General features: G+C 37.2%; 1 protein-coding gene across 28 annotated transcripts in view; it reads right to left on the bottom strand.

The window, feature by feature from the left end:
- The window catches only part of DLG2 (discs large MAGUK scaffold protein 2), a 1,000,200-nt gene that overhangs the window by 354,394 nt on the left and 624,928 nt on the right, over nucleotides 1–20,878 (bottom strand). For all 28 annotated transcript variants that reach the window (XM_048294433.1, XM_048294432.1, XM_048294434.1 and 25 more), the window contains one exon: nucleotides 16,378–16,428. In XM_048294433.1, the coding sequence (XP_048150390.1) occupies nucleotides 16,378–16,428 (51 nt within the window). The remainder of the gene's footprint in view (nucleotides 1–16,377; nucleotides 16,429–20,878) is intronic.

The following is a 20,878-nucleotide window of genomic DNA, read 5'->3' as shown; positions in this document are numbered from 1 at the left end:
CCACAGGAAAAACTTATAAAATCAGCTCCCATTTTCTGCAGTTGTCTCTTCAAATTGATGTTGACATAATTCTTACCATCAAGTAATTAAATGATACATGTCTAATGACTAGGTTTTCCACAGCGTAAATGTTAGAGATCCCAAGTATTGTGTAACGGGGATAAGCTGCCCTTTCTTACATACAGAGAGAACTCATATATGCTTTCCTTGCAGCACTTTTGTTTTGAAGTACGCACCATTGTCTATGATGCAAACACTGTGACCTTCAAATCCCTCAAACACTTTGCAGTACACTATTAAAAGGATTTGCTGTTGCAGGAGAGGTTTGGATCAGTTGTTCTTATCAATGCAACAACTGACATAATTTCCCAAAAGTGCTTGGATAGTGCCAGAAACTCTGAAATTAATCTGAACCATCTCCCAAATGTGTTCTGGTTAGATACATCAAAAAAGAAAGACTTAAACCCACCTGTTAAAATTTCTGGCTGTCCACAAAATGCTTTTGTATCCTAGAAATGAAGCAGATGAGGATCCTCTAATTTCAAAATGAAAAAAAAGCCACATTCCTTTCCCTATATCAGACCAGTAGTCAGTAAACTGATATCATAAATAGCATCCTGAATAAAAATTTTAGCAAATATTTGGAGTAATAAAAAGACACAGCACTTCAAGAAGAGATAATCCATTGCAGCTGAAATAGAACAGGACCTGAGATCCAGTTTTCTACCCACTCACTGAGTTCACACCTAGTGTTGTATCTGGATTTTAGAAACTTTTGAAACTTTTTAAGATTAAAAATATCCTTGTACTCCCTTAAACAATTTCCAGTCTCTTTGGGAAAGTTTAACATCCTTGGGCTAAAGAAACAAATTCCCTCTAATCTATTCCCTTCCTAATACTCAAAATCATGAATTCTGACTCCACAATAGCTTTTCTTTCCACTTTTTCCTTTGGAAGGAAGGGTCAAGCATCCCAGTATCTTATGGATGCAAATTGCCTGAGGACTAAAGTGCTTTCTTAGGAAATGGATACTGTGCTCATAGCTCCTCCCCAGGTTGAGACCTTCATCATCCATATCTCCACTTGAATGGTGAGACAGTAACAGCTACCACATGGTCATTCTTTCCTCCCCAGTAAATGAGCAGGTTCAGAGAACCTCTGGGCAATTAAACTTCTTAAGCCATCCAAACTCAGAGACATCATGTTCATGAGTGGTGCCAGTTGAAAGACAAGTCATGATGATCTACGAGCAGCAGTACTTCTAGGAAAGCACAAGACTGGAATTAAGATCCCCAGCATCATTTGCAGCACCTGCTGACGCACACAGACCCTGTAGTGCCTAAATTGTCTATGCCTAATTCACCTATGTGGCTGTTTTGGCCACCTGAGGCCCTTTATGAATCCAAGCCACAAACACCACCTTTAAAGGGTGGCAGCTCCCTTTCTGCCAAATGTGGAGAAGTAAATTCATGATTACATTATCCTGTGAACCACTTGTTTCTTTTATTACATATTTTTTTAAACCTGATCAAAAAAACCCCACCACTCACTAATTCTGATAACCACTTTAGCAGGTATCTTCATGGATGCATAACTTTGATATTTAATTTTTTTTAAAGTTAATTATACAGGTAATTATTACACTGTAACGTCATCAAAAAACTTACGTTTTCCAAAGGAAAGAAAGCAATTATCACCAGATTTTAAAGAACTCTGAAAGCTAGGGCATCATTAAGATAAAGGTAGAACCAGAACAAAATAAAAACCCTCACTGGAAATGGGAGCATTATACTTTTTGACGGTATTTTCAAGGGTATTTTTTGTTATTCTAAATAAGAAAATATTTTTAAAATTTCAAGATGGAGAAAGGATTTGGAGTCATTGATATTTTTATAAAACTATTATTTTAGTAATAATGTTTACAGTTCTAGTTCCATTTTCAACTTAACTTTTAAAAATGATGGTTTGCCATTCAGATTCTCAACAAACTCTTTCTCTCCTGTAGATCTCCATGCAGTCTAAAATTCACCTGCAACTAAACCCACCTGGTTTTGAGCTTTATTTTGCTTTTATTTCCTATCAATCTTTTCATGAGTTTGTTTTTCACTGCACACCTGACAGCAAGGGATTTTTGTGGGTTTTTCAGACATGGTTTTACTTCAAATGTGTTGCTATACAATGAACCTCAAACTAACACTGGCTCCGTAGTATGCAGAAGAGTATATTGACTGAATTTAGCATCCTAGTCCTGCCAGTGTATTGCACATTCCTGTTCAGAAATAGTTAATGTGGTTATGCTCTCTGTAGTGCTTCATTATTCAATTTGACTTGTGCATTTTTCATAGATACACTGTTTTTTCAGTGAACCAAGAGCTTTTGTATCTATAAATCTCCTTTGCTAGTTAGTCATGGTATCTAGAGAGTAGATTTACCTGAGATAATACAATAAAAGCAAAATGTTTGTTAAGCATAGCAGAATAATATAACAGGAATGAAAATCTGACAAATTCCAAAGCATACATTTGTGTCCCATAACAGCTGTTACTGTTTTTGTTTCCTCTTCATGTAGGCTGATTTTGTCTAATGCTTATTTCTCATTTAAAGTTTTGTTTATTTTAAGTGTGTGTTACTTCAACCACTTTTTCTTGGCAATTGTTTTCAACGAGCATTTATTTTTGACACATACATTATGGTTATATGCCATCCCTCCTCCACTAAATCCTGAGCAGATCTGAACAAACTGAAGACAATTTTTCCTGAAAGTTTCAAATAACCTATTAAAAAATCACTTCAGCCACACAGAGTTCAGCCTCCATTTATGGAAGAATGTTTTCTAGTGATGGCACTCTGATATATCATCTGGTAAACATTAAGAACTTGTGGGGTTGGCCTCTACTGACTCTGGTCCCCATTAAAATTTTAGCATTTAACAACAATGCTGATGCTATAGCACCTGAAATACCCCATTCCTCAGAACAAGGAGATAAAGATATTTAATTTACAAATACAGTTTTGAAAAACTGTTACCTTTATAACTATAGCCAAGTACATAATCAATGCCTAAAAGTTAATCTAAGACAGAGGACACAACTGGATCATTTACCTTGAACTCCTGCCTAATATAGGCTGTAGGACCTACTTAAATCCTCTCTGGAGAAAAATGTCACTTAATTCCACAACGTCTCTTCCTTATGCAGAGCAATTACTGCAAAAAGGAGACAAAAGCCAGGATAGGCTTGCAATTTCCCCCCTTCTTTTAGAAATTGAACACACATCTGTCTCCTTGCGCTCCCTGAGACCTCCGTCTTTCAAACAAAAATGGTAGCTTTAATGCCTTCCTTACTTAATGTCATCTACTTGTCATAAAAGAAGGATGGCAGTAAAGGCTGGTATGTTGTTTCAGAGCATTTGGCTTGCCTTGCTGCTCCCTTAAAAATATGCCACAATCACAGCTATGTGTCACATATATACACCAACACGGCTGAACCTGATCTTCACCACTGACATGCTGCTGTGTCCCCTGTCCTTCCCAAAATGTCTGGTTTTACCCTTTATCAGATCAGTTAGTGTTTGACAACCCTTTCTGAATTCATTAATGTTATCTCCTTCTTAGTACTTTCAATATGCTCTTTTTTTCCCCTTTTCTATCACCTACCTTTACTAAAACTTTCATCGAGTCCCGCTCCCTTGCCATTGCTGACCTATTAACATACTTGTGTCCAGTCTCCACAGGTCTAAATTCAACATCAAACCATCAGCTCCTTTTATCTCCTTCCAGATAGGATGAAGAACACTCTCTTAAAGGTTATTTGTCATTTAAATGCATGTTTCCACTGACCAAGTCACCTCTTAATTTCCTCCCCCCCAAGAAAATAAATTCATGATGGTACCTGTGTCTCTGACTAAGTGTGTTTTTCAAGGTCACAATAACCCTCAAGGTCTCTCCTAAAGACACTTTAGTTAACAGTATCTTTTTCGGGTAGAATTAAGCAAAACATTCCAAAAGTTTTACACATCAGGTGCCAATTCCTGTTATATTTCACATCCAAAACCTGTTCTAATCTACAGCTCTCAGTTATGCGCTGTAGGTCTTCACCAGACCCTTGGTTACAACACTGAACTAAAAATTTGTATTTGGTTGATGACCAGCCAAGGAGGCCCAGGACTTCTTTTCAGTTTCACTGCTTTCAACAGTCCTTGATTTCATACACAGGCTGCATTTTCTTTCTTGACACATACTTCAGACTCAGCCAGTGAAAAATACCTGTGTTTTACCCAGAACAGGCTAGCAGTCCTTTTCCTCTAACCTACACAGACACTGGGATGAATCACTCCATCCATTTACCCTTTTTAAACATCACCAGGGTGTTAGCTCTCTTTCAATATGTTCAAATTTCTTCAGTGCTCAAAGATTTTTGAAAACTCAGCACAACAGACGCAGATGCTGTTCAACTAACTCCTTTAGAAATCAGGCTGGAAAATCAAGGTTTAGATCATTCTTATAATTAAAGATAGTTTTGGAGTTTATTCATACACAGCTACATTAGACTCTGAGCCCTTGCTATACTTGAATTTCTCTGATTTCCTTCCACCTAATTAAACTAGTGCTGAAGTTTCAGGAAGATCATGTTTTTTCACAGCCTGTTTTGATGGATATTTCTCTGCTATGGGGAGAGATGAGCAATGACATTGTTTGGAGGTGGAAAATCAGGGGAGACATTGATTTTTAATGGCCTTTGTTACTTAACTCAATGTAGCAGTCACATTTTCTTTTTACTGTAGGTCTACACACACTCTTAACTCACTCATTTCTCCCTAAGCCACATTATAATGAATACACCTAAAAAAGCCATTTTCATTTTCTAAGCTTCCTCCCAGAAAAGCCTTCCTCCCACTTGAATTATAACAATAGATCTCTAGATTTCTCATGACAATGCTTAATGTGAAATCTCTAAGCATATTCACTTAATATAAGTTGTATAGGTGTAGCATTTCTCCTTGCTTAAAAATCCAATTTAGTTTTCAATATTCAGTGTTTTAATTATATGTTTATTGACAAAAACATGTAAAAATACCTCACTCTGTGTCATAGCCTTATTTCTGCTTTGGAAATTCAATAAAAATATCTATTTGTCAAATATTTATTATCACTCCTAAATAAATATTTGATGGACAAGTAGTAAGAGCACATATTTTATCCATCTTAAAAATTCAAGGGACATTAGAAGAGTATAAAAATGCTATCTTCTCTCCCATATTTCCTAAACTTATGTCAATTTTGAAGTACTATTAAGGTCCTTGATACCAATGGAATAGGTACTTTCCCCTGTGTACTTTTCAAAGTGGACTTCAAAAGGTAGGCTACTAGACTCCAGATCCTAAGACGTGTGTTTTCATGCCATTTTTACAGCTGGCCTGCTTTTCTGTGCTTCAAGTTTCTCCATCATGAAATACAATAGAAACACAAAGTACGTGATCATCCTCCTCACAGTTAGGAGAAACATTTTCACTTTAAAGCACTACTGGACATTAGCAAAGATTAAAGTTACAAGCCCGTAATTTATTTTAATGGTTTTGGAGTTTTTTCGGGGGGGGGGAAGAGGGGTTGGTTGGTTTTTTGAGCTTTTTTTTGTTTGGTTTGGTTTTGGGTTTTTCGTATACAATGTAATCTATTAATGGAAATCTTTGTATTACATTGCTACCAGGAGCTCTCTTCTCCTTTGCAGGTGAGGTACAGGAAATGTGGAACAACATAAACTCTGCAAAATTAAAAACCACTCAAATAATAAATTATTCATAGAATTCAGTCAGAATTCATATATCACATTAAGTTGCATAAGATGACTTTCAAGCCATGCTTGAGTCTCACCAGCTAGGTCAAATTCTTAGGGTAAAGCAACATCTTGCAGTATAAAACATGCATAAGCAGCATGCAATTGCTTTTCATCTACTTACTGCTTCACATACCTGGAGTTACCTTATCCATTTGACATCTAGTTTCAGTTTTAAACACAGGGACAAAATTGAGAGGAAACAGTCTATATCATACAATTTCAAAGAATTTACACACGCTACAAAGTTGGCCATGGCTCCTGCAAAACTGCTTTGCAAAAAAGTACATCAGATAAATTATTGGCCCTCTTGTGACAAGGAAAAGCTTTTCTTTCCTTCACAGAGGCAAAGATAAGCTATAAGTGGTAGTTCTAAATGAAAGGCAAATGATCTTGTGACTGCTTCAAATACAAATGCATATGAACAGAAAATAATTGCAATGCTGCATTGAAAGAACAAATTTGAATTTTTTATTGAGATAACGTGTTAAGATGCACAGCAATGACAGTTATGGAATTCAGTCTGGGTAATCCAGCAATTTTTTTCCCCTTATTAATCTACATCCTTGCAATATCTTTCCCTACCAAAATGGCATACTGATTCTTTGAGGTTGTACAACCCTAATTTATGCATTACAATTGATTCTAAATTGTAACAAAAATGAAAAGTAATTTTCTGCAATGAAAAACATTACTTTTTCTAAAAGACAAATCCAGTACATCAAAGATGCCTTTTTAAAGTCCTGCCTCGAAGATGACCATCTTTGCTGTGAGGTGATTATTATCATCTCCAGAATGAGTCATTTTCTACCGGTAAATTGAGGTTCATTTTCCTCATTTACTTAATGTACATATTTTAAATCCACATGCTATTTGCCAATGACAGTTGCAAAGCTAAATGAAAACTGAGTCAAACCAATTCTTTGTATCTCATATTCTTTTTTTCTGCAGTGCTTTCTCAGTGTTTCTGCAAAAAGATTCCTACATAGTTTCTTGGAAAAGACAGCATTTCCGAGAGACATATAACTGATTTTTTAGTGTATACCTACCCTGCCTCTAGTGCTCCTAAAGCTTCTATTCAGGACTAGAATGTTTATTTTGAAGTCACACTTGCAGCTGTGCTCATTAGTGGCTAGTGCTGATTGATGTGGAGTATCACAGGGTGGGACACTTCAGGTTTCCTTGGGTGGCACACTTTGATTGATTTCTCCTAGCAGGCTTTTTCACAGAATCATAGAGTCATTAAGGTTGGAAAAGACCACCAAGATCGTTAAGTCCAGCCTTTGACTGAATACCCCCATGGCCCCCTGACCTATATTGGGAAGATCCATGTGTACTTGTTCTTTGAATTTTCAGGGGTGGTGACTCCACCGTTTCCCTGGGCAGCCTGTTCCAAAATACCAGTTTATGCCAGTTTGGAAAAGTCAAACTGTGTGAAGCATAATGCCTATTTCTTTGCACTTCCTGAAAACTGGGACACAATCCAAGCACTGAGAACACCCTTAAATCTGGTTTAAACTCCTGCAAAATTATTTCCGGGCAAAATTAAGCTGGAGGGAAGAGGTCTGCTCTTCTCCATCAGACTTGAGGACTAGGATACAGCACCAAAGGCAGCCCTGTTTCATTGCACAAAGCTTTTTTCCTTTAGACCAGTATTATCTACTTCACACTTAAGTATTCCTTTCAGAAACTACAGTATTCTGCAGATTTGACTTCACTGTCAAGACAGCTTCACAAAATGCCTGCGCTCAGTTTCCAAACACCAAACAGAAGTGAGATAAAGCTTGGACTTCATCAGCTACAGATAACAAACTGACTGAAAGGCCGTATCTTAAATAGGTTCATCTAATGTGAACACGATTTTCACGTAAAGTTGTAAATAATACAAAAAAGCAGCAGAATTACTCCCTGAAAACTGTATGTTGAGAGAGAGTAAGTTAGGAAATGAGAGAAAAGCAATAAATGGGTGATATTACCTGAAAAATAAAATGTCAATAGAACAATAATAATAATTTAAAAGAACCAGCAGCAGAACATTGCCTCGAGGCAGCTATGATTTGCATGAAGTAACTTTTCAAATAATAGGTAACTCAAGGTCTCGGTGATCTTGGCAAAGTTAAAGGGATAAGATTCAAGTAGAGATAAATGTGAATAGTTCTTTTTTTCCTATACTCACAAAAGTAGGTTTAACTTTTCAACTTTTCTTCAGTTTTGATATGAAATATACATATTTTTTCCCCTGCAGTTGACTTATTTTGTTTCTGTCACTTTTAGAATGCTTTCTAATACTGTGCTAGTGCCTTCTTTCTAGTGTCTGTATTTTCTACTGATGTGCTCTCCCTGAACAAGTTCCCATTGAAAAGTGAATTTTCAATGGAGAGAGTTTAAGTAACTTCAGGCTTGTGATTCAATATATTGGAGAATGAAATTTACTCCTCTGGGAACAAAACAGCTCAGTGTTTCAAGTGACTCTTATTAAATTTTAAAAATTATGGCAAACAATCTCCAGTTCCCTTTGTCTGCTTGAGCATTCTTCAAAGCGGCAAATTATTTTGAAATCACTAAAATGCCATCGTGTGCTTTCGTAACAGAATATTCAGTTATTTAAAGTTTCTCACTTAACAAGAAAACTCTCCTAATCTTCCCTGGACCTGAGGACTCATTGAAACAAACTGTGAACCCCTGATCTGAAGAAATACCCAGAAATTATTATGTGAATCAGTGAATACATAAACATTCAAAGTTACATATACAAGTGAATAAAAGCCTAATGAATCCATAGTTTCTTTGTCTTGGAAAGCTTGAGTCATCAGGTGTAAATCCAAGCTATGTATTTTTTTACTCTGAATATAAAGCTAACACACATGCATGGGTGGAGACATCCTTCACTGCAATAATGCCTTTAGTGGAGCTTAAATGGCATTGCAGTGATACATCCAAAGAAATACACTATTCTGATTCATCCAAGCTAGCATCCATAAAGTGTTTTTCAGATACTTAGATTTAAAAGCAGAATTCTAAGAAAATAATATGAAAATAATAATTTCTTTGATAGGCACCCAGAGGGAGCTAAATGTATAGTGCTATTTCAGCTTCTTTTTCTAAGCACAGTGTAGCAGTTATTTTTTTTCCCCCACTATTCACTTACAGCCTTTTCCTCTCCTTTGTCTCCCCTTTCACGGCTTTGCAGATTTCCTGTCGTGCCTACTGGGATGCGAAGTGCTGCGACTACACAGCTGGGAAAGGATGTACCCTCTGCACAGCTGTAGCAATGATGAAATATAGGGCAAATCTTCCTTACAAACAAAGGTTCAAGGGAAAGCCACAGGCTTTCTTAGCATTTGCCCTGGATAACTTGAATTCTCCTGGCAGCATGTATTCTGAAGCAGTCCAGGTATCGCTATCTGTAGATAAGACTAGTCCACCTAGTCCTGCCACTGTTTCCAGGATGCTCTCAAGTGCTGCAGCAGTACAGTTCTACTTCATCACGCTCCTTAGCCATATAATTGTTAACAGCAATAATGATAAATAAAAATAGTTTGTCCCACCTCTAAGAGGGATGTAATATCTGACAGCTGTTCCTTCACTTCTCTTAGTCTTCACTTTTAGTAGTCCTCAGTAAGACAGTTACGTGGGCTTACTGATTTCCAGTCCCAGACACTGAATGTGGAGGATGACAGCTAAGAACATCAGGCAGGAGCCTCTGTTTCTCGAAAGGTAAAGCCCACCCTCTCCCAGCTCTTCTGCCTTTCCATGCATATTCCGGCATGTTTTGTACCTCTACCACGCACTGGTAGAACAGGCTCCCACAAGACATGTAGTACAGCTCTATGACCAGAAATAGTTTCAGCATAATAACTCTGACAGAATAAGAACAAATTTTTCCAGTGATTAGTTATATTTTGGGTACCAAATTAGGGCTGCTCTGAGGTGAAAGAAAATCACACGCTTTGGGCGAGCAATATTACAAAAAAAAAAAAAAAATCAGACTGTTCCAAAGAATCTTAATTTAGGTCATTGAACTAAAGCAACCAAATTCTGCAGTTGTTTTGGAAAATGTTGACCTGGTATTTCAGTGTCCCATTAGCAGGACTGCACATTAGTTTCTTTCATTGCTAACTCCTGCACAGCCTCAGGTCAAGGCAAGATCTGGTAAGACACAAGAGATGAAAGGAGAACACAGACCTTGCTTCAGCCATTGCATTCAGGGGTCAGAGCCTGCCCTTTCCAGTACTTACAAACCTCTCTGAAGGTGAAAAACAGCCACTGACACAATTGAGCATCAATTCTAAACTCAGATGTGATTGGAATTAGAATGCAGAACAGAATTTCCCGCACAGGGATTGCAAGCACTACACATGTATTTTCAAGGATCTTTCTTAATTTCTTATTTCACAGAACTTTGTTTTATACATACACAGAGAAATACACTACAGAGACTCTATGTGGATACACAAGAGATCAGTATTTCAAATTGTTTGAACAACCATGAAAAAGATGGGATTTTCATCTTCTGTTTGCTGATAACTCAGTACCATAAATAGACACTCCTGCCTCTTCTTGTAGGCCCCTTCCAGGAAAAAAGAATCCTGTGGGTGAGCTTTCCAACAATAAACACCTATAGGTCACTATTCTACTATGAATCTGGTATAAACTAGTCAATAAGAAGGATTCTGTTTTTGAATTATGACTTATTTCAGTCTGAGGCTACTACCACTTAGGAAGCAGGCAAAGCCTATCAAAGAAGAAATGTACTAACGGCACAGAGAAAGCTTTCAACTATAAAGAAATCATTTACAGTTCTGCAAAAATAAACACTCAGAGAGCAACTCTGAATTTGGTGGAGCTCATCAGGTACCTGAGGGACACTCACTTTAAAAGATTTACTTTCTCCTGTTGGAAGATGCCAGACTACTCCACTGGGGCTGTTGATAGTTGGATATTGATTTGTGCACTCTGGGTTCTCAAAAGGCATCTATGGCATGCACTTTTAAACTGTGAAAATACCTTTTCCTAGCAGCCATTTCTTGACCACTCCCTTCCACTCTGTTAGATTTCTGAAACAATTAAAGGAGGACTTTCTTGGCACTGTGGTGTCCTACAGTCTCAGTCCTGGGACGTCAAAGCAAATTGGTGCATGAACTGCTGTCTAAGACCTTAAAAAAGGCAGAAAGATTCACTACTGACTAATAGTGAAAACCTTGTTTCCCAGTATGTCTGTTTTGTATGTCTGTTTCCCAGACATACAAAAAAATGGTGATCTTGGCTGGTGACAGGCTGGACATGTCCTGAGCGTATCCTGGACTGCACCCAAAACAGGGTGGCAGGTGATCAAGGCAAGTGATTCTGCCCCTCTGCTCTGGTGAGACCCCACCTGGAGTGCTGTATCTAGCTCTGGGACCCCAACATAAGAAGGATGTGGATCTGCTGAATGCAGAGGAGACCATAAAGGTGATCAGAGGGCTGGAGCACCTCTCCTGTGAAAACAGGCTCAGAAAGCTGGAGTTGTTCAGCCTGGATAAGAGAAGGCTCCATGGAGATCTTAATGCAGCCTTTCAGTACCTAAAGGGGGCTTGTAAGAAAGACGTGGACAGACTTCTTTTTAGCAGGGTCTGTAGATGTAGGACAAGGGTTTTAAACTACAAGAAGGTAGATTTAATCTACATCTAAAGAAGCCAGTTTTTAGAATGAGAGTTGTGAAATATTGGAGGAGGTTGCCCAGAAAAACTGTGGGTATCTCATCCCTGGAAACATTCAAGATGATGTTGGATGGGGCTCTGAGCAACCTGATCTAAGGGAAGCTAGATTGCTCATTGCAGGGGGCTTGGACTAGATGGCCTTTAAAGGTCCCTTCCAACCCAAACTGTTCTATGATTCTATGATCTCTACAAAAACAAGATATATAGATAGGTATAAAAAAATAAGACATCAAGTCAAATTAAAACACTTGTGTTATTCAGTACAATCGAATCTCACTGTTCTTCAGTGTTCACTGGAATGCACCTGTTCACATCTTTGAAAACTTCTACATAGGAAATTAGTGATGAAAAAAAAATGATTAATAACACAGTAGTGATTATTTTTCAGGTTTACAAGTATCAAAGTAATTAAAAGCTGAGGCTTGTAATAAATTATTTCCTGAAATGTACAAGGATTTCTTTTTCCACTGCTTCCTCAGGATTTTTAAATTTTAGCCTTTAAGTCATAATTTCACAGAATACTCTGAGTTGGAAGGGACCCAAAAGGATCATCGAGTCCAACTGTTGGGTGAATGGCCCATATGGAGATCAAATGCACAACCTTTGGTGTTGGTGTTTTTAGTACCACATTCTAACCAACTGAGCTCATCAAAGCTCACTTATGACTAGTTTTAGCCTTTCTAGTTAAGATCTTAAGAAGTCCTTCAATTTGGCGAAATGTAGAAACCCAGCCTTTTAGAGAATGATAATCTTGGAGCAGAAAAATTAGATCTTCTGACGGTGGTTCTTGATGTCACTGAACTATCAAGTCAAAGGAAAGAAGAGACAAAGTAGATTTTTAGTTTCTCCACTGAACAGAGCACATGGTGAATACAGAGTTAAATTTATCAGAGTTAACACAGCAAACTCCAAGATGATAAATCATTATTGAGAATTTACTCTTTTGGAAGATGATTCTATGAATATATTTTACCTGATTTTCTAAGGAAATAATTATGCTATGTGAGCATTCAGGCCTTTCTCTCCGTCAGCTATAGTGAGACAATAGGCAATTGCAATGAAATCTGAAAAAGTGAGGAGGAAATGAAACAAGTTCCTAAAAATTTTGTAAAACAATATGGTTCATTAAAAAACAGGGACATTCTGCAGTGTAACCTGAAATGTTATGACAGGCCAGAAAATTCAAAGGAGTATAAAAGAAGAAGAAATAGAGATGCTTCATGCATGTCTCAACCTTGGGAAAATTCTCAGTCAGAGCTCAACCTGTTCAGATACCAGTTATTTAATCTCAGGATGCAAATGCACTGGGTACTAGATGTCTTTAATTCCAGTGTTGATAGAATTTAATTTTTCTGAACAGTCTATTCCACAAAAACTAGCACCAGTCTCCTTTTATACAGATAGAGAATGACAATACGTACTGAACATGAAAAGAATCTATGAAAACAGCTTTACTAATCATAAATGTCCTCTTTTTGTCTAAAAAGCAGGCAAGGTTAGATGAGCAAAAAGATTCTGAGATCCGAACTCAGATTTTGAACTCAGCATGAATCCAATACAAGTCCTTAAGTGACCCACTGTCTTAACTTTTCTTCAGAGTAAGTATTTATATTGCCTGATATTCCAACCCCTATTAAAATTCTTTCTTCAGCATCTGTCTCCAAGCACAGCACTTGTACCAAGGAGTCAATCAATTAAAACTTTCCTCCAGCTTAGGGAAATTGGTTAGGCTTTGTACCAGAGACTATTTGATTACCTCTTACACTGACCACTGATTTGCAAATGCCAGTCAGTCTCTTGATAGTACTGGGCATAGTTTTTTCAAGTCCTTCAGTAATGGAAGACTAACATCACTGCACTAATATGAATCATTTTATGTAGAGTTTCCTTTTTAAAATTTCCTTAATATCCAAGCCAGAGCAAGGTAATGTTTTGAAGGATTTTGAAGAATTTTGTCTGAGTGTGCATTTGGGCACTGTAGTTTTTTATGAATCACAAAGTTAGTCTACACCTGGATCTGTATTTTATGCTGGTGAGTTAGCAGAGAATCTCACATATTCTCTGAGGTATCTAAAGGAATTTAAACTGTCTTTTTTTTTTTTTTTCACATAAGAGAATTTGTTTGATTTCTCTTAACTCTGTAACTGTTATTCAAGTGTGTTTTTATGAGAGCTCTAAATGATTTAACAGCGAGCTCAGAGATTGGTGAAGGTACCTGATAAGTGGCTGGCACAACTGAAGAGTAAAAGGATAGGAGCGTCCACTAAAGAGAGGGCTGACAGGGGTGCACTTACAACTTCTTTAACTCCTGGAGCAGCACTGATCACAGATTTAAGGTGGATCTGCCTCAAATTAATTGTCTATGTCAGGTCTCACTGAAGCCTTTTAATCTCAAATCTCCAAGTATTTTTTAACTGCAAACTAGGGCACAACATTTTAAATAGAAACAACTGAATAACATTATTTCAAAGAGAAAAATTTTTTTAAAAATCTTTCCTCACAAGCCCCCTGTAACCTTGCAGTCAACTTCTTGGTACACCAGCATGGTCTTGGTCAGCTCAGGGATGCTCAGCAAGCCCTGCCCTTTCCTTCCGACCAGACCATTGGCAGGGTTTGCTCTTGGCATTTTTGGGACCTTGCTGATCTGCTCCCCAGCTCCACACTGGACACTTTCTGCCAAGGTACACAAAGTAGTATTTTTACCCCAAGAGATGTCTCCGTCTCTTCACAGTGGGGCAAAGCCAGTAACTCTCTTCAGGAATAGGTCCCACAAATCCATGTCACCTATGGATGAAGGTGATGACCTAATAATTAAATTAATGGTGTCTATAGAGACTGGGAAGTGCTCTGAAGTAATCAATCCCATACCACCTTCCCTTTCATTCTAATATTAATAAAAAGCAGGTAAGAGTGCTAAAGCCCTAATATACTCTCAATATTTTTTTTTTTTACATTGTAAAATCCTTTAAATTATACTGACCATTTCAAAATGTGTAAAAATTTCATGAAGAAAATCATTGATGGTTTTGGGGATGCAGAATTCTGCGACTTGAATAACTGGACTAAAATGTAAAGTTTATTACTAGCTGTTTGATATGGGCAAACTACATTTTTCTCTCTCAACAGCAGCAACTTTAATAGCTTTGCCATTAAATACAGAAAGATAATTTCCCTCTAAGTTCTAAAAGCAGTTTAGTGGAAGAAAATGGATAATCAACATGGAGAGTATCTTTTTTTCTGAAAACGCTTTTAGTCTGACATGAATGACAGCTATTTAAAGGCAATCACTTGTGGTTTATATCTCACACAAAAACCAGAAGACACAGTACCCTGCCTTTGAGACAAAACACTGATACATGTGACAGAACATATCAAGCAGTAGTAATCAGAAGCTACAGATCCAGCAGCATCGAGAAAACAACTGAAACACTGTCCGTGAAGATCTGTATCTCTTCTTCCTATTGTTGTTCAGCCTGTAACTGATATTACACTGCACTATGAGTAAACAATTATCCGCATCTGCCAGGTACAGGAGATGCAAATCACATTCGTTCTGCAGTATGCACGCTGGTAACTTCCACATCTGTTAAAAATAAAGTGCTTTTCAAAATATCACCCAGGAGGCATGTGTTCTGTTTTCTGTTCAGTGACCTTTGGAAACTCTAGTCCAATGAATAACTAGTGATGCACAAGTAAGTTGAGAGACAGTAGATAAAAAGTGCCTATAACCTTATATGTTATCTGTTATAAAGATGGCTATGATAAAAAGATATATTGTTCTTTCATAATTTGTAAGAGAGCAAATCAATGAGAACATAAACTTGTATCCCTTTAAGTTGAATGGTTGTGGAATTCATTATCCTGGACAATTAAAAATATAACATGCAGAAAAAGTGCAGTGAATTATATAATTTAAGTATCTAATTTAATGGTAATTTGCTACCTTACAGGAATTTTTTCATATGGCATCAGCCACACCTTGATAAATCTGGCCTCACATTCAGTCATTTTATGTAGAAAGAAGCTGAACTGTGCTTCAAGATTGAAAAACTTCACATCCCCAAGATGGTGGTAGGACACTGAAGGAATTCAGCAGTGACATTCTTGTATCCATTAGAAATCTTTGTAAGCATTATGACACATTACAAAGCTTAGACTTTCTTTCTCATACCATTCATGGCCCATTTGGCCTTGATCTTTGTCAAAGTCAGCACTGTAAGGACAACAGTTGTGTAACCAAAAGGCAAGGAAAAAACACCAAATCCAGAGAGACATGGTGCAGTACATATCTCTTTGGTTTTGGTGCTACTTTCAATCCACATTACCAACAAAGCCTTCACTGCAAGCCCTGATTACAGCTCAGGTAATTCAGCCTTTGAGTAAATGTATCTTTTACACATAGAAATGGTCTATAGCTTTTATGTAGCCACTTGAACATTAAAAAGCCTTTTGAAATTTTTCTTTTGTACTATAACACTACATGTCCTCTATTATGCACATATTCAAGAAAAACAAAGATTTTAAAAGAGAAAACATTCCACAGTTCCAGGTGACAAGCTAAAAAGGGAGTTACCAAGTCACAGAGGCTCTTCACAATAACCAAACACCCAACTGAACACTGACAGAGTTATGGGGAAGAAAAGCATTTTGAATGCAAGTAGCTAAACCTGATAATAGCATGAAGGACTTACTCGTTGCATCACTCACATTTTTATAGTTTAGAATTAACAGTGAACACCTTTATTCAAATTATAAACAATTTTATTCTTAACCAATTTCATAATTAATTCATAATTATTTTTATTACACATATTTTTTTTCTGTAAGAGAGAATAAATCACACTTACCCTCTCCAAAGTAATTTCTTCAAATTCATATTCAATTTCTGTTCCATTGACCTAAAGAAAATAAAATCAGAAAATTCCTTAAATCCACATGGAAGGTAACCTCATAGGCATACTGTGATAGAGTGTTTTTGTGGACTTTGTGCAAATGTTTAGTTTCCAAGGTAATAGTTTCAAGTCAAAACAGAAGACCTGCTTCTAACAGTCTCACAATGGAAGAAAAATTATTTATGCATTGTCTTACATGCTCCAATTTACACTGCAATACATAAACAGTCAGGAAATTCACAGTACTTATATAAAAATCACTCTCTGATACATACACTGAAATACATCTTGTTTACTATATTAACCTAGGGCAAGAACATGACAGAGGACCTTTGCAAGAGACAGCTGAATGGCAAAAAGGCACAGAATGTTAATGTAATTCTTAGGCTGAGTCTCAGTGTCAAAATAAATTAAGCTACAAAATGTAGAGCACCAAAATGGATTGTGCTGGACAAGAAATCTATCAGCTGAAGACACGACACTGATTTAAGCAGTATTCCGAAACCTTGTTCCAGTCTCACAGGGATTTTTTTTATCCCTCCAGGCAACTCACTTAACATACCTTTCTTCCTTTTCTCATTTCTTAAATGGGTAGAGCAGAGCATCTGAGAAAGCCACAAAGGCTCACTATATGGCAAGTAAACTTCAGAGCAATGAAAATATTTCTATCATTAAAATCTCAGAAGAATTTCAAAGCATCACTTCGATACAACTAGTCAGCAATTTTTTGACTTGGCCAGAAGGTATTGATTAATTAAAAAAATATATAAATATGTTAATGATCTTATTTTAGTGTTTGCAACAATGGGATATGGAAAATAGCTTTGCTTTAGTGTTTTACTTAATTTATACTTAATGAAAAAAAAATATTTTTCAAGACCTAAACTGAAGGAAAGCATTGGAATTGACTTCATCTTGGAGGAACAAATTTGTTATTTCTCAGAATAAGAACATTATCAGTCCTCCCCACTCTCAACTGCTAATTTTCTGTATTAGACTCCTAACTGCAATAATAAAACACTGTACATAAATCATTCTTTATCTAGTCAAGCACCTTTCAAAGGTAATTAGGTACTTCTCTTGTGAATATTATAACAAGGTGCATATATCTGCCAAACAAAAGCTTCCTAATAAATCCACCAACTATTTAATTTGTTTACAATTCAAGATCTGATAAACCATGAAATCAGTAATAGAAATACAATCCAGAATCTGTGCTGAAAAGGAAAGAGAGAGAAAACTCCAAACAAACAACTCATGCTTAACAACTGCATGAAAACACAGCATCAGTGAATAAAATATTTAATATGTGGGTTTTTTTAGTTTATTACGATTGATTAATCACATCACACTACACTAAAACCAGAGATGAACAAAAAAATTTTACAACAAGATATTTTCCTGTCCTATGTTACCACTTCAATGCTTTCTGCATAGACTCTTTTATTAATATAGGCAACTTACTAGGTATGAACATCTTTACAGCTATTCCATTTTTCGTCCTTTCTTGTCTAATGATAATGAAATCAAAGCTATCTATAAGTCTCTGTTTTCATGAACTTCTCTTTCATCTTAGGTTGGTGGATAGCTCTGATCTATGTCTTCAATTCCTCAGTCTTGCTCTATAAAGCTGTCTTTGCTTCACTGCTTATAATCGCTTTTCCTTTGCATTAAAAACTCATTAGTGCAGCAAAATGGGAAAAAGAGGGATACGAGAAGTGAGCAACCTCTGTGGAAAGATGAAAGGAGAAAACACAAGCTGAATACTCAGTTTGTATTTGCACACAAACGATACTTGCTTATGACCATCTGAGGGGTTTCCATTATCATCCACAGTGGCAATTCTGAAAATGCCTTCAATTCAAATTGAAATTAATTGCAGCAGAGATCCATTACCAGCCTCCATAGCAGCAGGGGTGATATGAATTAAAAAGCTGATCTTGATCCAGCTCCTTTTGTTATTTAAACATACGTGTCTGCATATGCCGTTCATTGCCCTTTCTTGTTTTGCTGGTCGCTCAGCAAACCAATGCAGTTATTTCGTAAAGGATCGAATAAGATTCTGTATCCACCTGAGGCAGGTGGAATGATGGTGTATGCAGTACCATTCATTGCTAGCACCATTTTACTTCATATTTAGACTCTCTGGCTGCACCTACACTGCTAAATTATAGTCAGTTTTCAGCCAAGTCTCAGTGCTTAGGGCTGTTTCTGTCTGGAGCCTGCTGGAAGCAAATAGCCAAGGAGTGAGCCAACAGTTACGCAGGAAGAGAATCATGGCTCCAGCACTGGAACTGGCTTGTTGGTGCTCTCATTTAGCAGCATATGGACATACCCTCTGTTTTTGTACATTTTAACTCGACAGTGTCTGGCCTGTCAAAGCACCAAAACAAGCTGTCTGAACCTACAACTTCCATTTCTTGCAAGCAGAGGCAACCTATTCTTGTGTCTCTCTTTACATGAGTTTTCTAGTCCTGCTTTTATATCAGATTGCAGCAAGAACACATAGCAAAAATTACTACAGCCTGAATTATTTTAAAATAACTATGAAAAAATTACAGACGTTTTCATACAGTTTTTTCTTCTCCACAATCAAAGAAATTATCAGCATTCTCCAGTTGTTTGGGAAAAAATCTTTCTAAGCTTCCAGTAGTGCACACTTGCCTTGATGGGTATCTTTAATCTCAAGCAAAATTTACATTTGTAATGCTGAAATGTGAGGCAGTCATCTAGCTCTATACTCAAGTGAGAAAAAATAGGCACAGGAAGATCTTAATTCATTTCATCCTCCGGTAGAAATCTCAGGTAGGTGAGACGAATTGTACCCTGAGGTTTCCTTTCACTATGTACAAACAGAGTCTAAAAACGATGTGTGAAGTTTGGTGAGCACTTGCCTTAAATCTGTTTTCTCTGCATTTCTCCTGGCTATAGACTGGTAACAAACTTCTGCTTAAGGGATGCCGTATGTCTTTCATCATTATGCACCACTTAAAGGCCGGATCTCCAGTTTAGCAGCTTTTCCGATTGCTTTTTTGGGCTTGTCTGCACCTGTAACTGGCAGCACATGCCCAGCATGATATCTAGCACCTGCTCCCACAAGCCCAACCAGTCAGGATACCCACAAGAAACAATTCAATCTTTCCCCTTCTCCAAAAGGCAAGAAATGCTGCTGTTGCCTTCCATCTCTGATTTGGGACACTGATGTGCACTCATCTGAGAAAGATGCTCAACAGCCCCTGTGACAGTAAGGGGCACAGGACTGGTAAGGGGTGCACAAGATAATCTCCCTCCATGGGAAGACACAACCAGCTGCATCCCTTTAGGGCTCAGGGGCTGGAACCAACACGTGTCTCACCCAGGAACTTGTATTTCTGACAGAAGAAGATACTGCTGACCAGGACAAAATGTAAAAGTGCTACATGGGAGCAGATCAGCATTAAATCTTTAGGTAATTTTGAAGGCCTCTGTTGCATGGCCAAGGTACACTTGCAATGCAAGAAGGTTCTCAGCCTCCTGACCTTACATATGTTCGTGATCCAGAGCAGGATGAATGCAAGGCCCTTCTAGAGTAAGTTAGCAAAATTTAATTAAGCCCCAATGTTTAAAAGAACCCCTTGCAAAGGCAAGGTAACAGTTGCCTTTCATTCAGGGCTGCAGCAACTGTTATTCTAGAGGACTCCAAAACATTTGACAAGAAAATGTCTTTAAGAAAGAGAGATGTAATGTATGGTAACTATCTAGACTCCACTATTCAAGAGAGATTTCTCTCGTCGCTATTAGAGTTCACTTATCTTTCTAAGAAGAAAGCACTAGTTACCTTCAAATGACTCCTACTTTCAGGAGAATGAGAAATAAGAAACAGGTAAAGGGAAGTTTTTACATAAAATTTTGTGGAAAATCTGAAATAAAGCCCAGCACACAGAATGCCAAAGTAAGGAAGTGACAAACTCAGATTTGTTTGTTCCTTTATGTGAAAACTCTTTCTTTCTAGGAAGCTTCTCTCCTTTACTGCAGTTTAAGGGTGACAGCAGCAGCTGAAGTAGTCCCTTACTGAAAATCAGCTCTACAGATTATGCTAGATTCCTAAAATCCTCAAGAGAAACATTCTGTTGTGTTTTTCATTTTCTGCCACATACTCTGCGACTTCATTAACACTTTTTAAGATATTTTTTCTCATAATAACAATAGTAATTTGATACTCTTTTATTTTACTTCTGCAGTTATTTGATTTGATTGACTTGTTTGTACTTGAAAAGTAAATATTGCGTAATTCTTTCTTGCTATACTTCTACCCTTCTACAACTGCATCCACCCACTCAATAAGATATATATTTCATCATATGAATTTTAATAAGAACTGTATTATGATAGCAGCAACAACATAATCAAAACATGTACAATTTATACAACTGCAGTATTTCAAACCCCTTGCACCTATCCTTTCTAGTAAAAATTG

This window comes from Corvus hawaiiensis, chromosome 2 (assembly GCF_020740725.1).
Source record: "Corvus hawaiiensis isolate bCorHaw1 chromosome 2, bCorHaw1.pri.cur, whole genome shotgun sequence".
Lineage (NCBI taxonomy): Eukaryota > Metazoa > Chordata > Aves > Passeriformes > Corvidae > Corvus > Corvus hawaiiensis.
Note: the sequence above shows the minus strand (reverse complement) of the source record. Positions and strands in the feature narration are given on the sequence as shown.